Source organism: Electrona antarctica, assembly GCF_951216825.1.
Source record: "Electrona antarctica genome assembly, chromosome: 6".
NCBI lineage: Eukaryota > Metazoa > Chordata > Actinopteri > Myctophiformes > Myctophidae > Electrona > Electrona antarctica.
The window spans coordinates 60014712-60028582 of record NC_136811.1 but is presented as its reverse complement, the minus strand read 5'-3'; the positions used below and the strand labels follow the sequence as shown (position 1 = coordinate 60028582).

Below are 13871 nucleotides of genomic sequence, written 5' to 3'. Positions count from 1 at the left end.
CAGGTTTCAGCAGATCCTCAAGTCATTCCTCTGAGCCAACCAGGTTTCAGCAGATCCTCAAGTCATTCCTCTGAGCCAACCAGGTTTCAGGTTTCAGTACAGGATCCTCAAGTCATTCCTCTGAGCCAACCAGGTTTCAGGTTTCAGTACAGGATCCTCAAGTCATTCCTCTGAGCCAACCAGGTTTCAGGTTTCAGGTTTCAGTACAGGATCCTCAAGTCATTCCTCTGAGCCAACCAGGTTTCAGGTTTCAGGTTTCAGTACAGGATCCTCAAGTCATTCCTCTGAGCCAACCAGGTTTCAGGTTTCAGGTTTCAGTACAGGATCCTCAAGTCATTCCTCTGAGCCAACCAGGTTTCAGGTTTCAGGTTTCAGTACAGGATCCTCAAGTCATTCCTCTGAGCCAACCAGGTTTCAGGTTTCAGGTTTCAGTATAGGATCCTCAAGTCATTCCTCTGAGCCAACCAGGTTTCAGGTTTCAGGTTTCAGTACAGGATCCTCAAGTCATTCCTCTGAGCCAACCAGGTTTCAGGTTTCAGGTTTCAGTACAGGATCCTCAAGTCATTCCTCTGAGCCAACCAGGTTTCAGGTTTCAGGTTTCAGTACAGGATCCTCAAGTCATTCCTCTGAGCCAACCAGGTTTCAGGTTTCAGGTTTCAGTACAGGATCCTCAAGTCATTCCTCTGAGCCAACCAGGTTTCAGGTTTCAGGTTTCAGTACAGGATCCTCAAGTCATTCCTCTGAGCCAACCAGGTTTCAGGTTTCAGTACAGGATCCTCAAGTCATTCCTCTGAGCCAACCAGGTTTCAGGTTTCAGGTTTCAGTACAGGATCCTCAAGTCATTCCTCTGAGCCAACCAGGTTTCAGGTTTCAGGTTTCAGTACAGGATCCTCAAGTCATTCCTCTGAGCCAACCAGGTTTCAGGTTTCAGGTTTCAGTACAGGATCCTCAAGTCATTCCTCTGAGCCAACCAGGTTTCAGGTTTCAGGTTTCAGTACAGGATCCTCAAGTCATTCCTCTGAGCCAACCAGGTTTCAGGTTTCAGGTTTCAGTACAGGATCCTCAAGTCATTCCTCTGAGCCAACCAGGTTTCAGGTTTCAGGTTTCAGTATAGGATCCTCAAGTCATTCCTCTGAGCCAACCAGGTTTCAGGTTTCAGGTTTCAGTACAGGATCCTCAAGTCATTCCTCTGAGCCAACCAGGTTTCAGGTTTCAGGTTTCAGTACAGGATCCTCAAGTCATTCCTCTGAGCCAACCAGGTTTCAGGTTTCAGGTTTCAGTACAGGATCCTCAAGTCATTCCTCTGAGCCAACCAGGTTTCAGGTTTCAGGTTTCAGTACAGGATCCTCAAGTCATTCCTCTGAGCCAACCAGGTTTCAGGTTTCAGGTTTCAGTACAGGATCCTCAAGTCATTCCTCTGAGCCAACCAGGTTTCAGGTTTCAGTACAGGATCCTCAAGTCATTCCTCTGAGCCAACCAGGTTTCAGGTTTCAGGTTTCAGTACAGGATCCTCAAGTCATTCCTCTGAGCCAACCAGGTTTCAGGTTTCAGGTTTCAGTACAGGATCCTCAAGTCATTCCTCTGAGCCAACCAGGTTTCAGGTTTCAGGTTTCAGTACAGGATCCTCAAGTCATTCCTCTGAGCCAACCAGGTTTCAGCAGCAAAACGGCTGCTCGATTGTGTGCCTTTTTTAATATTCTATTTTCTTCCATTGTGTTAGTGCTGTAGTGATATATATATATATATTTACAGTAATAGTGGGATTCTGGTTATCTGCTATTATTGTCTCATCTCATTTATCATTAAGGTTGTTTATTATGGATATATAATCGCCACGTTAACTGGATTTAGTAATTCTCTTTTACATTATTATTCTGTAGCAATAAATGTGACAGAAATACAAGATGTAAGTGCTCATTTTATCTTGTTTTATAAAAAAAATAAAGTGAAACATTCCAAATGATCCAAGTTATTTCCTGTTGAATATCAGTAGATGTCTAGTATCATGTTAACAGACTGTTGCCTCTCGCAACGGAAGCTCTGATCATGAGTCAAATATAAATGCTTCCATCGTACAGTCTGGAGCAACGGAAGCTCTGATCATGAGTCAAATATAAATGCTTCCGTCATACAGTCTGGAGCAACGGAAGCTCTGATCACGAGTAAAATATAAATGCTTCCGTCGTACAGTCTGGAGCGACGGAAGCTCTGATCACGAGTCAAATATAAATGCTTCCGTCGTACAGTCTGGACTCCAGACTCTGGAGCAACGGAAGCTCTGATCACGAGTCAAATATAAATGCTTCCGTCGTACAGTCTGGAGCAACGGAAGCTCTGATCACGAGTCAAATATAAATGCTTCCGTCGTACAGTCTGGAGCGACGGAAGCTCTGATCACGAGTCAAATATAAATGCTTCCGTCGTACAGTCTGGAGCGACGGAAGCTCTGATCACGAGTCAAATATAAATGCTTCCGTCGTACAGTCTGGAGCGACGGAAGCTCTGATCACGAGTCAAATATAAATGCTTCCGTCGTACAGTCTGGAGCAACGGAAGCTCTGATCACGAGTCAAATATAAATGCTTCCGTCGTACAGTCTGGAGCAACGGAAGCTCTGATCACGAGTCAAATATAAATGCTTCCGTCGTACAGTCTGGAGCAACGGAAGCTCTGATCACGAGTCAAATATAAATGCTTCCGTCGTACAGTCTGGAGCAACGGAAGCTCTGATCACGAGTCAAATATAAATGCTTCCGTCATACAGTCTGGAGCAACGGAAGCTCTGATCACGAGTCAAATATAAATGCTTCCGTCGTACAGTCTGGAGCAACGGAAGCTCTGATCACGAGTCAAATATAAATGCTTCCGTCGTACAGTCTGGAGCAACGGAAGCTCTGATCACGAGTCAAATATAAATGCTTCCGTCGTACAGTCTGGAGCAACGGAAGCTCTGATCACGAGTCAAATATAAATGCTTCCGTCGTACAGTCTGGAGCAACGGAAGCTCTGATCACGAGTCAAATATAAATGCTTCCGTCGTACAGTCTGGAGCAACGGAAGCTCTGATCACGAGTCAAATATAAATGCTTCCGTCGTACAGTCTGGAGCAACGGAAGCTCTGATCACGAGTCAAATATAAATGCTTCCGTCGTACAGTCTGGAGCAACAGAAGCTCTGATCACGAGTCAAATATAAAGCGGAAGTGGAGCCTCCTCCCCACTTCCGTTTAGTCTTAACATTTATCCTAATATAAATAGAAATCATCTAAGCTCATACAGCTTGCCTCTTAGCAGAAATTGAAATGAAAAAAAAAAGCTAAAGATAATATTTTAAAATGTATTTTCGTGAATGGAAATGGCAGCTTCCTGACTCTGACTATACTTATATTGATCCCAAATGACTGATTCTTATAATCTGTATTCTGTACTTATGCATGCATACAGAATAAAATCACACCCGTGTGAAGTGAGGGGTGCGAATATATTGAGTGCATGTGTTTGGTCCGACTAGTCATTGGTCCGAAACACGACAATCCACCTCAAACCCTAACCATAACCGCAAGCACGGGAGCAGGCGCTAGTCCGAGGTGGAGGAGCAGGCGCTAGTCCGAGGTGGAGGAGCAGGCGCTAGTCCGAGGTGGAGGAGCAGGCGCTAGTCCGAGGTGCGGACGCATGTCGAACCAATGCTCCGTCGGACCATAGTATGCCCCCCGAATATATTAAAGTCTATAACTCATGTTGATTAGGTGATGTAATGGTGATGTAAAACAAACGGTGCAAACACAAACATTAGACACCATTAACAATGAAGAGATGACGTTATGAGGGACAATATGACGTACATTTTCCCTTCATTGTCAATGGCGTTTACAAAACAAACAATGAACTAAAAACAAACATTAAACCTGTATATAGGAGGGACTAGGGGAGGGGCTAGCAGCCAGAGCCAATCACAGACACCTGCGTCATACGGCATTAGCCAATCGCAGGCCGGAGCTCAACATTCCATTAGCCAATCGCAGGCCGGAGCTCAACATTCCATTAGCCAATCGCAGGCCTGAACTCAACATTCCTGACCAACTAAGAACAACAACATGTGGAAATGGTCAGCTGATTCGACCGTTATCTCTGCATTGGAACGGCGAAATCATCCATTATCAGCACGTTTGAATGGTGCCAAAATGTGCTCACCACATAGCCTGGTCAAGGTTTCCCCCTGGTGGACGTGTCATTTCCAACTATTGTCGGTGCATGGAACTAGGAGCTACTAATATATACTATTCTCTGCCTATCAGGACGTAACTCGGACGGCGCTGAGTCGGGTCTGGTGGCCTTCGCAACGCTCGGCGCGGTGACTCGCTTGGCTAGCGCCTCGCTCGTCGGTGCCTCACGTAGCTCATGGCCACCAGACACGGCGCGCCTCCGTCAGGACATCAGTGATAATGACAATGCTACAATCGCAGATAATGACATACTGAACAGTGAGGATGCCAGTATGGACATTTAAACGTGCTGATAACAGATGATTTCGCCGATTCAATACATGATACCAGTCGAATGGGGTGAAATGGTCCACTTTTTGTTTCCAAAACCAGCAAAGAAGCTTCTCGTGTTTTAATACAAATTCATTGATTACAACACCATGACGTGGTTAATAATTCATTGATTACAACACCATGACGTGGTTAATAATTCATTGATTACAACACCATGACGTGGTTAATAATTCATTGATTACAACACCATGACGTGGTTAATAATTCATTGATTACAACACCATGACGTGGTTAATAATTCATTGATTACAACACCATGACGTGGTTAATAATTCATTGATTACAACACCATGACGTGGTTAATAATTCATTGATTACAACACCATGACGTGGTTAATAATTCATTGATTACAACACCATGACGTGGTTAATAATTCATTGATTACAACACCATGACGTGGTTAATAATTCATTGATTACAACACCATGACGTGTTTAATAATTCATTGATTACAACACCATGACGTGGTTAATAATTCATTGATTACAACACCATGACGTGGTTAATAATTCATTGATTACAACACCATGACGTGGTTAATAATTGTTTATTTGGATTGTACCTTAGACATGAAAACTAAACTCGCGTCGATAAGTACTGTAGCGCGGACATGTCTGCATTTACCTTCAGACAGCGGCTTAGTTCAGGGGTTCTCAACGTTTTTGGCCGGGGACCCCCGGAAATGCTTTGGCAATGTCTCGGGACCCCCGCCCCGCCCCCTCCCGACCCCCAATATAAATTGACTGCTACAATAACCTTAATAATAATAGAGACAATACACCATAAATAAATACTGAAACCAGATATAATCATTAGGGAAGGTGTATGCATGTACTATGTGTACTATATGTAAACTCTTCATTTCCATTTTCCAGCCATTCAGTTGAGAGAAAAAAAATACCTTTTTTTTTAAATAATTTGGGGACCCCCCAAAATAATTTGGCGACACCCCGAGGGGTCGCGACACACAGGTTGAGAACCCCTAATGAAATAATAGCTTATATAAATATAAACGGTTGAAAGACTGGACATATATCAGGGCAGAATATATATTGCACTTACACATTATTGCATTCGTGTCATGTTTACATGCCAAGTTAATCTCTGACATTTAAGTGAAATGATATTACAGGATTGCTACGATGGCTTCACAACATTTGTGACCAGATTTGACTGAGGGGCTGCCACCACATTTATTTTTTTTGTTTTTGTTTTCTCATGTCATATACAAGCAGGGAAGCATAGCTTCAAATTGACCTATTGGTTGTTCACTTTCACCCACCAGTTTTGGAGATATGGCTTATAGAGTAATGTCTTGCAGAGAAACAGCGAGTTGAGAAAACAGGCTTGAAAGGTTCACTTCTGTGGGGACTCTAACATTACACCTAGCTACATGTTTAAGCATTTATTTCATATTTACATGTCTTCTGTGGTCTCTAACATTACACCTAGCTACATGTTTAAGCATTTATTTCATATTTACATGTCTTCTGTGGTCTCTAACATTACACCTAGCTACATGTTTAAGCATTCATTTCATATTTACATGTCTTCTGTGGTCTCTAACATTACACCTAGCTACATGTTTAAGCATTTATCTCAAATTTACATGTCGATTTCAGCTCTGACCTTTATTTCAGACATGCTCTAGTATGTGAAGAGTCTGCCTGTGCTGTTAACTCATTTTGGGGGAAAATATTTATTTTATCCTCTGGTGAAAAGCCGGAGGCTGTGCGATGGCAGTGCCTCAGTCAAATCCTGTCACATCTGGGTTTTAAGTGGTCTCTCTCTGCTCGTTTAGACTGAAGACGTTTTTTATCCTTAACTCGGTGTGGACACACTGGTGTCGTCTGAGATTAGACATCTGACTGAAACTCTTGTCACAGCGGTCACAGTGGACGCGTCTTTCTCCGGTGTGGACGAGCTCGTGTCTGTTCAGACCTTTGAGGTCGCTGAAGCTCTTGTCGCACTGCGCGCAGTGGAACGGCGTAGGCCGGGCGTGGCGGCGCTCGTGTTTCTCTAGATCGCGCGAGCGGTTGAAACTCTTGCCGCACGATTTACAGCGGAAGGGCCCTTCGTCGGTGTGGAGGAGACGCTGGTGTCGCTTCAGGCTGTACGCGTTATTAAAAACCTGCTCGCACAGGTGACAGTGGAGCTGTCTGTCCTCGGTGTGGACGCGCAGGTGTCTGTTCAGACTGTCTATCCGATTGAAGCCCCTGCCGCACTGCGTACAATAGTACGGTTTGGCTCCGGTGTGAACGCGACGGTGTCTCTCCAGATCCGAGGAGCAGCTGAAGCTTTTGCTGCACCGTTTGCAGTGGAAACGCTTCCCTCCGTGGACTTGTTGGTGTCGCTGCAGGTCATATATCTGACTGAAGCTCTTGTCACACAGTTGGCAGAGGAAAGGTCTTTCTTCAGAGTGGCTGATCAGGTGCCGTTTCAGGTTACTCAACTGACAGAAGCTCTTGTCACATCGGTCGCAGGCGTGCGGTCGCGTTCCCGTGCAGGTCGCCTGGTGCTTCTTCAGGTTAGCCAAGTGACTGTAACTCTTGTCACAGACGGTGCAGACGTGGGGCTTGAAGTGGACCAGTTGGTGCCGCTTCAGCTTCCCTGGGTGACTGAAGCTCTTGCCACAGTCGTCACAGACGTGGGGCTTCAGGTGGACACGCCGGTGTGTCTTCAGCAGCGTTATGTGACTGAAGCTCTTGCCACAGACGCTGCAGACGTGGGGCTTGGAGTGGACGAGCAGGTGCTTCTTCAGGTTAACCGGGTGACCGAAGCTCTTGCCACAGTGATCGCAGACGTGGGGCGTCTTGGGTTCTCCATGCTGAGGTGACGTCTTGGTAGACTGCTCACTGGAAGATGTGTCACCTCGTTTGGGGCGTTTCGCAGAGCTGCCGATTTGGCAGTTGAGGTCGTGGTGGCGCCTCAGGTTACCTGGGTTACTGAAGCTCTTGCCGCAGCGATCGCAGACGTGGGGCGTCTTGGGTTGTCCTGGCCGAGGGGACGTCTTGGTAAACTGCAGACATGAAGACGTGTCTCCGTGTACTCGGCAGGCTGCAGAGCTGCTGATTTGGCAGTGGAGGTCGTGGTGCCGCTTCAGGTTACCCGGGAAACCGAAGCTCTTGCCACAGTGATTGCAGACGTGGGGCTTCTCATTTCCCGCGTCGGTCGCCTGGTGTGTCGTCGTCGGTTCTCCGTGCTGAGGTGACGTCTTGGTAAACGGCTCACTGGGAGACGCTGCGTCTCCTTGGTGTTTCTGGAGGGTTGCAGAGCGGCTCATTTGCCAGTAGAGGGCATAGTGGTTCCTCTTCATGTGTGTGCAGAGTAAGTCCTGAGACGTGAAGGCGTACGGACACTCTGAACAGGAGAAGACCCGAGTCTGGGGGTTCTGGGACCTCACTCCTGAGAGACAGAGAGAGAGACACAGAGACAGAGACACAGAGACAGAGACAGAGAGAGGGAGGAGGATGTAACATTGAATTTCGCTTCTTAGTCGTAGATCTTTGGGTTACTTTGCGCGGTTACGGGGAGTTGCTATTGAGCCACTAAACACAGTCGCTTTATTTATCCAGTGCCATTTGAAATGGAATACTCCTAGAAAAGCCTCATCCACCACCTTGCTCTTTTTTCAATGCATTGACGCTGAAGGGGAAGCAATGGAACACGGAGCTGCCGATCGACGAGAGCTTTGATATGCAGAGACAACTTTATAGGTTTATCATTAAACAAAGCGCTAAATAACACGTTAATGGCGTCGTTGGCGGCTCGCGATTTCATTAAAAAAGGCGTTAAAGAAGTCGTTAGCCTGAAATGAGCTAATGTTGCTCAGGAGAGGGAAGTCTGGAGCTCTCTGGTGGAGCTGTTGCCCCCGCGACCCGACTACGGATAAGTGGTTGAGGATGGATGGATGGATGGACGGTGGCTCGCATGGGACAACCAAGGCATGGATATGTTTTGTAATGAAAACCATTATAACGCATTAATTCATGAAAATAATAATCACTTTTGACCGCAAAAAAAGAAATGCTAAAAACGCGATATGCTCATCGGCTCCACTCGATGCTACGAGAGCTGCTGGTGAAACTGGACGTCATTTGGGATCAATATAGAGTAGGAAAATGATCCTAAATGTTATTTAGTCCTGGAGTTGTCCTTTAAGACTGTGGTTTCCAAACCTTTTCCACGTCAAGGACCCCCAAATTGATTTGAAAATACATGCCAGGGACCCCCATAAGAGAAGATTTTGTATGTCTCTAGCAGTGATTCTCAACCCGTTTAATTTCAAGGACCCCCCAGTTTGACATGCATTTGTCTACGGACCCCCCATTTAATGGCATTTCTATCTCTGGGACCCCCAATTTATATTGTAAAATCAATGTTAACACCCCGATCGCCAGGACAAAGTAAAATGTAAAATCAATGTTAACACCCCGATCGCCCAGGAAGAGGTAAAATGTAAAATCAATGTTAATTTAACTCTGAGTGTACAAAAACAAACATTCGTACACTGTCTGAGTTACAGACCCATAAGGGTTCATTTAGTTCCTAACTATCATTTAGCTGGGGACCCCCTGGAACTCCCTCAAGGACCCCTGGGGGTCCCCGGACCCTACTTTGAGAACCACTGCTTTATGACCACATCAAACTTCTGTTGCATTAAATTGTATCCAAATCAAACATATGACACCGTCTGTCTGTGTGTCTGTCTGTGTGTCTGTCTGTAGTGAAGTTATGAATAAACAATATCATATCATGTACCACATAAATATATCCTGATTTTAAAGGCCTTTCAAACGTGAAGCGATAAAACGCGCCTATAGTTCATCTTCAATGAGACCTGCGTTTTTGCTCGGAGCTCTGGGGAGCAGTCACGGTGCGACAACGCAAGCGTATTTACGTGAGCGCAGTCCTGTGCACACAGAGCAGAGCAGACCCTCTAGAGCAGACCTGTCGTTGGTCCAGACCCTCTAGAGCAGACCTGTCGTTGGTCCAGACCCTCTAGAGCAGACCTGTCGTTGATCCAGACCCTCTAGAGCAGACCTGGAGGAGACCTGTCGTTGGTCCAGACCCTCTAGAGCAGACCTGTCGTTGGTCCAGACCCTCTAGAGCAGACCTGTCGTTGGTCCAGACCCTCTAGAGCAGACCTGGAGGAGACCTGTCGTTGGTCCAGACCCTCTAGAGCAGACCTGTCGTTGGTCCAGACCCTCTAGAGCAGACCTGTCGTTGGTCCAGACCCTCTAGAGCAGACCTGTCGTTGGTCCAGACCCTCTAGAGCAGACCTGTCGTTGGTCCAGACCCTCTAGAGCAGACCTGGAGGAGACCTGTCGTTGGTCCAGACCCTCTAGAGCAGACCTGTCGTTGGTCCAGACCCTCTAGAGCAGACCTGTCGTTGGTCCAGACCCTCTAGAGCAGACCTGTCGTTGGTCCAGACCCTCTAGAGCAGACCTGGAGGAGACCTGTCGTTGGTCCAGACCCTCTAGAGCAGACCTGGAGGAGACCTGTCGTTGGTCCAGACCCTCTAGAGCAGACCTGGAGGAGACCTGTCGTTGATCCAGACCCTCTAGAGCAGACCTGGAGGAGACCTGTCGTTGGTCCAGACCCTCTAGAGCAGACCTGGAGGAGACCTGTCGTTGATCCAGACCCTCTAGAGCAGACCTGTCGTTGATCCAGACCCTCTAGAGCAGACCTGGAGGAGACCTGTCGTTGGTCCAGACCCTCTAGAGCAGACCTGTCGTTGATCCAGACCCTCTAGAGCAGACCTGGAGGAGACCTGTCGTTGGTCCAGACCCTCTAGAGCAGGCCTGGAGGAGACCTGTCGTTGGTCCAGACCCTCTAGAGCAGACCTGGAGGAGACCTGTGTTGATCCAGACCCTCTAGAGCAGACCTGTCGTTGGTCCAGACCCTCTAGAGCAGACCTGTCGTTGGTCCAGACCCTCTAGAGCAGACCTGTCGTTGGTCCAGACCCCCTAGAGCAGACCTGTCGTTGGTCCAGACCCTCTAGAGCAGACCTGTCGTTGGTCCAGACCCTCTAGAGCAGACCTGTCGTTGGTCCAGACCCTCTAGAGCAGACCTGGAGGAGACCTGTCGTTGATCCAGACCCTCTAGAGCAGACCTGGAGGAGACCTGTCGTTGATCCAGACCCTCTAGAGCAGACCTGGAGAAGACCTGTCGTTGATCCAGACCCTCTAGAGCAGACCTGGAGGAGACCTGTCGTTGATCCAGACCCTCTAGAGCAGACCTGGAGGAGACCTGTCGTTGGTCCAGACCCTCTAGAGCAGACCTGGAGGAGACCTGTCGTTGATCCAGACCCTCTAGAGCAGACCTGGAGGAGACCTGTCGTTGATCAAGACCCTCTAGAGCAGACCTGGAGGAGACCTGTCGTTGATCCAGACCCTCTAGAGCAGACCTGGAGGAGACCTGTCGTTGGTCCAGACCCTCTAGAGCAGACCTGGAGGAGACCTGTCGTTGGTCCAGACCCTCTAGAGCAGACCTGTCGTTGGTCCAGACCCTCTAGAGCAGACCTGGAGGAGACCTGTCGTTGGTCCAGACCCTCTAGAGCAGACCTGTCGTTGGTCCAGACCCTCTAGAGCAGACCTGTCGTTGGTCCAGACCCTCTAGAGCAGACCTGTCGTTGGTCCAGACCCTCTAGAGCAGACCTGGAGGAGACCTGTCGTTGGTCCAGACCCTCTAGAGCAGACCTGTCGTTGGTCCAGACCCTCTAGAGCAGACCTGTCGTTGGTCCAGACCCTCTAGAGCAGACCTGTCGTTGGTCCAGACCCTCTAGAGCAGACCTGGAGGAGACCTGTCGTTGGTCCAGACCCTCTAGAGCAGACCTGGAGGAGACCTGTCGTTGGTCCAGACCCTCTAGAGCAGACCTGGAGGAGACCTGTGTTGATCCAGACCCTCTAGAGCAGACCTGGAGGAGACCTGTCGTTGGTCCAGACCCTCTAGAGCAGACCTGGAGGAGACCTGTCGTTGATCCAGACCCTCTAGAGCAGACCTGTCGTTGATCCAGACCCTCTAGAGCAGACCTGGAGGAGACCTGTCGTTGGTCCAGACCCTCTAGAGCAGACCTGGAGGAGACCTGTCGTTGGTCCAGACCCTCTAGAGCAGACCTGTCGTTGATCCAGACCCTCTAGAGCAGACCTGGAGGAGACCTGTCGTTGGTCCAGACCCTCTAGAGCAGGCCTGGAGGAGACCTGTCGTTGGTCCAGACCCTCTAGAGCAGACCTGGAGGAGACCTGTGTTGATCCAGACCCTCTAGAGCAGACCTGTCGTTGGTCCAGACCCTCTAGAGCAGACCTGTCGTTGGTCCAGACCCTCTAGAGCAGACCTGTCGTTGGTCCAGACCCCCTAGAGCAGACCTGTCGTTGGTCCAGACCCTCTAGAGCAGACCTGTCGTTGGTCCAGACCCTCTAGAGCAGACCTGTCGTTGGTCCAGACCCTCTAGAGCAGACCTGGAGGAGACCTGTCGTTGATCCAGACCCTCTAGAGCAGACCTGGAGGAGACCTGTCGTTGATCCAGACCCTCTAGAGCAGACCTGGAGAAGACCTGTCGTTGATCCAGACCCTCTAGAGCAGACCTGGAGGAGACCTGTCGTTGATCCAGACCCTCTAGAGCAGACCTGGAGGAGACCTGTCGTTGGTCCAGACCCTCTAGAGCAGACCTGGAGGAGACCTGTCGTTGATCCAGACCCTCTAGAGCAGACCTGGAGGAGACCTGTCGTTGATCAAGACCCTCTAGAGCAGACCTGTCGTTGGTCCAGACCCTCTAGAGCAGACCTGGAGGAGACCTGTCGTTGGTCCAGACCCTCTAGAGCAGACCTGTCGTTGGTCCAGACCCTCTAGAGCAGACCTGGAGGAGACCTGTCGTTGGTCCAGACCCTCTAGAGCAGACCTGGAGGAGACCTGTCGTTGATCAAGACCCTCTAGAGCAGACCTGTCGTTGATCCAGACCCTCTAGAGCAGACCTGGAGGAGACCTGTCGTTGGTCCAGACCCTCTAGAGCAGACCTGGAGGAGACCTGTCGTTGGTCCAGACCCTCTAGAGCAGACCTGGAGGAGACCTGTCGTTGGTCCAGACCCTCTAGAGCAGACCTGTCGTTGATCCAGACCCTCTAGAGCAGACCTGGAGGAGACCTGTCGTTGGTCCAGACCCTCTAGAGCAGACCTGGAGGAGACCTGTCGTTGGTCCAGACCCTCTAGAGCAGGCCTGGAGCAGACCTGTCGTTGATCCAGACCCTCTAGAGCAGACCTGGAGGAGACCTGTCGTTGGTCCAGACCTTCTAGAGCAGACCTGGAGGAGACCTGTCATTGATCCAGACCCTCTAGAGCAGGCCTGGAGGAGACCTGTCGTTGGTCCAGACCCTCTAGAGCAGACCTGTCGTTGATCCAGACCCTCTAGAGCAGGCCTGGAGGAGACCTGTCGTTGATCCAGACCCTCTAGAGCAGACCTGGAGGAGACCTGTCGTTGATCCAGGCCTGGAGGAGACCTGTCGTTGATCCAGACACTCTAGAGCAGACCTGTCGTTGGTCCAGACCCTCTAGAGCAGACCTGGAGGAGACCTGTCGTTGGTCCAGACCCTCTAGAGCAGACCTGGAGGAGACCTGTCGTTGATCCAGACCCTCTAGAGCAGACCTGGAGGAGACCTGTCGTTGGTCCAGACCCTCTAGAGCAGACCTGTCGTTGATACAGACCCTCTAGAGCAGACCTGGAGGAGACCTGGGGCCTATTTCACAAAACTTGGATTAACTAATCCAGGATTTAAGACAAAACCAGGTTTGTTAAATCCTGTTCTGTACAGCCTGGTTTATTCCGTTCCACTAAAGCCAAGCGAGGCTTAGAATGGTCGGATTTATCGAGCCAGGATCATAAAGCCTGGCTTTTTGTCTCTAGACCCATTCGGTGGAACAGATTTACTGATCCTTCTTCTTCGTGGGGTATTATGGCAGTTTGCATCCTTAATAGTTGCATTACTGCCCCCTTGTGTATATCTCAATATCTTTACTAATCTATTCAAGACTGATACAAGGATTTAAGCTTCTAAAATAAATACTGCTGCTGTAATTAAAGAGAGAACATACTCTCAATAGTGGATAGACTGAATGATTAACTACCCCAAAAATATAGTTTACATTTTACCACTACTATTAACTTAAAACCGAATTCTTAATATTGTAAGCATAATGATATTGTCACATTGTGATAACTCCCTGCTCTGAGGGAGCTACCTTTGGGGAAGGGGGTTGTTGTCCAGACGTTGGGTGAAACGTTACAATGGTAATATGTTGTAAAACAATGAGTAGGCCTAAT

The 13871-nt window shown here is 48.7% G+C and overlaps 1 protein-coding gene across 1 annotated transcript in view; it reads right to left on the bottom strand.

Moving 5' to 3' along the window:
• Window positions 1–5379: 5379 nt before the first annotated feature.
• LOC306924477 (uncharacterized protein) overlaps window positions 5380–13871 on the bottom strand; it is a 30928-nt gene continuing 22436 nt past the window's right edge. The window contains exon 6 of the mRNA XM_079502995.1: window positions 5380–7961. Coding sequence (XP_079359121.1) covers window positions 6331–7961 — 1631 coding nt within the window. The 3' untranslated portion in view covers window positions 5380–6330. The remainder of the gene's footprint in view (window positions 7962–13871) is intronic.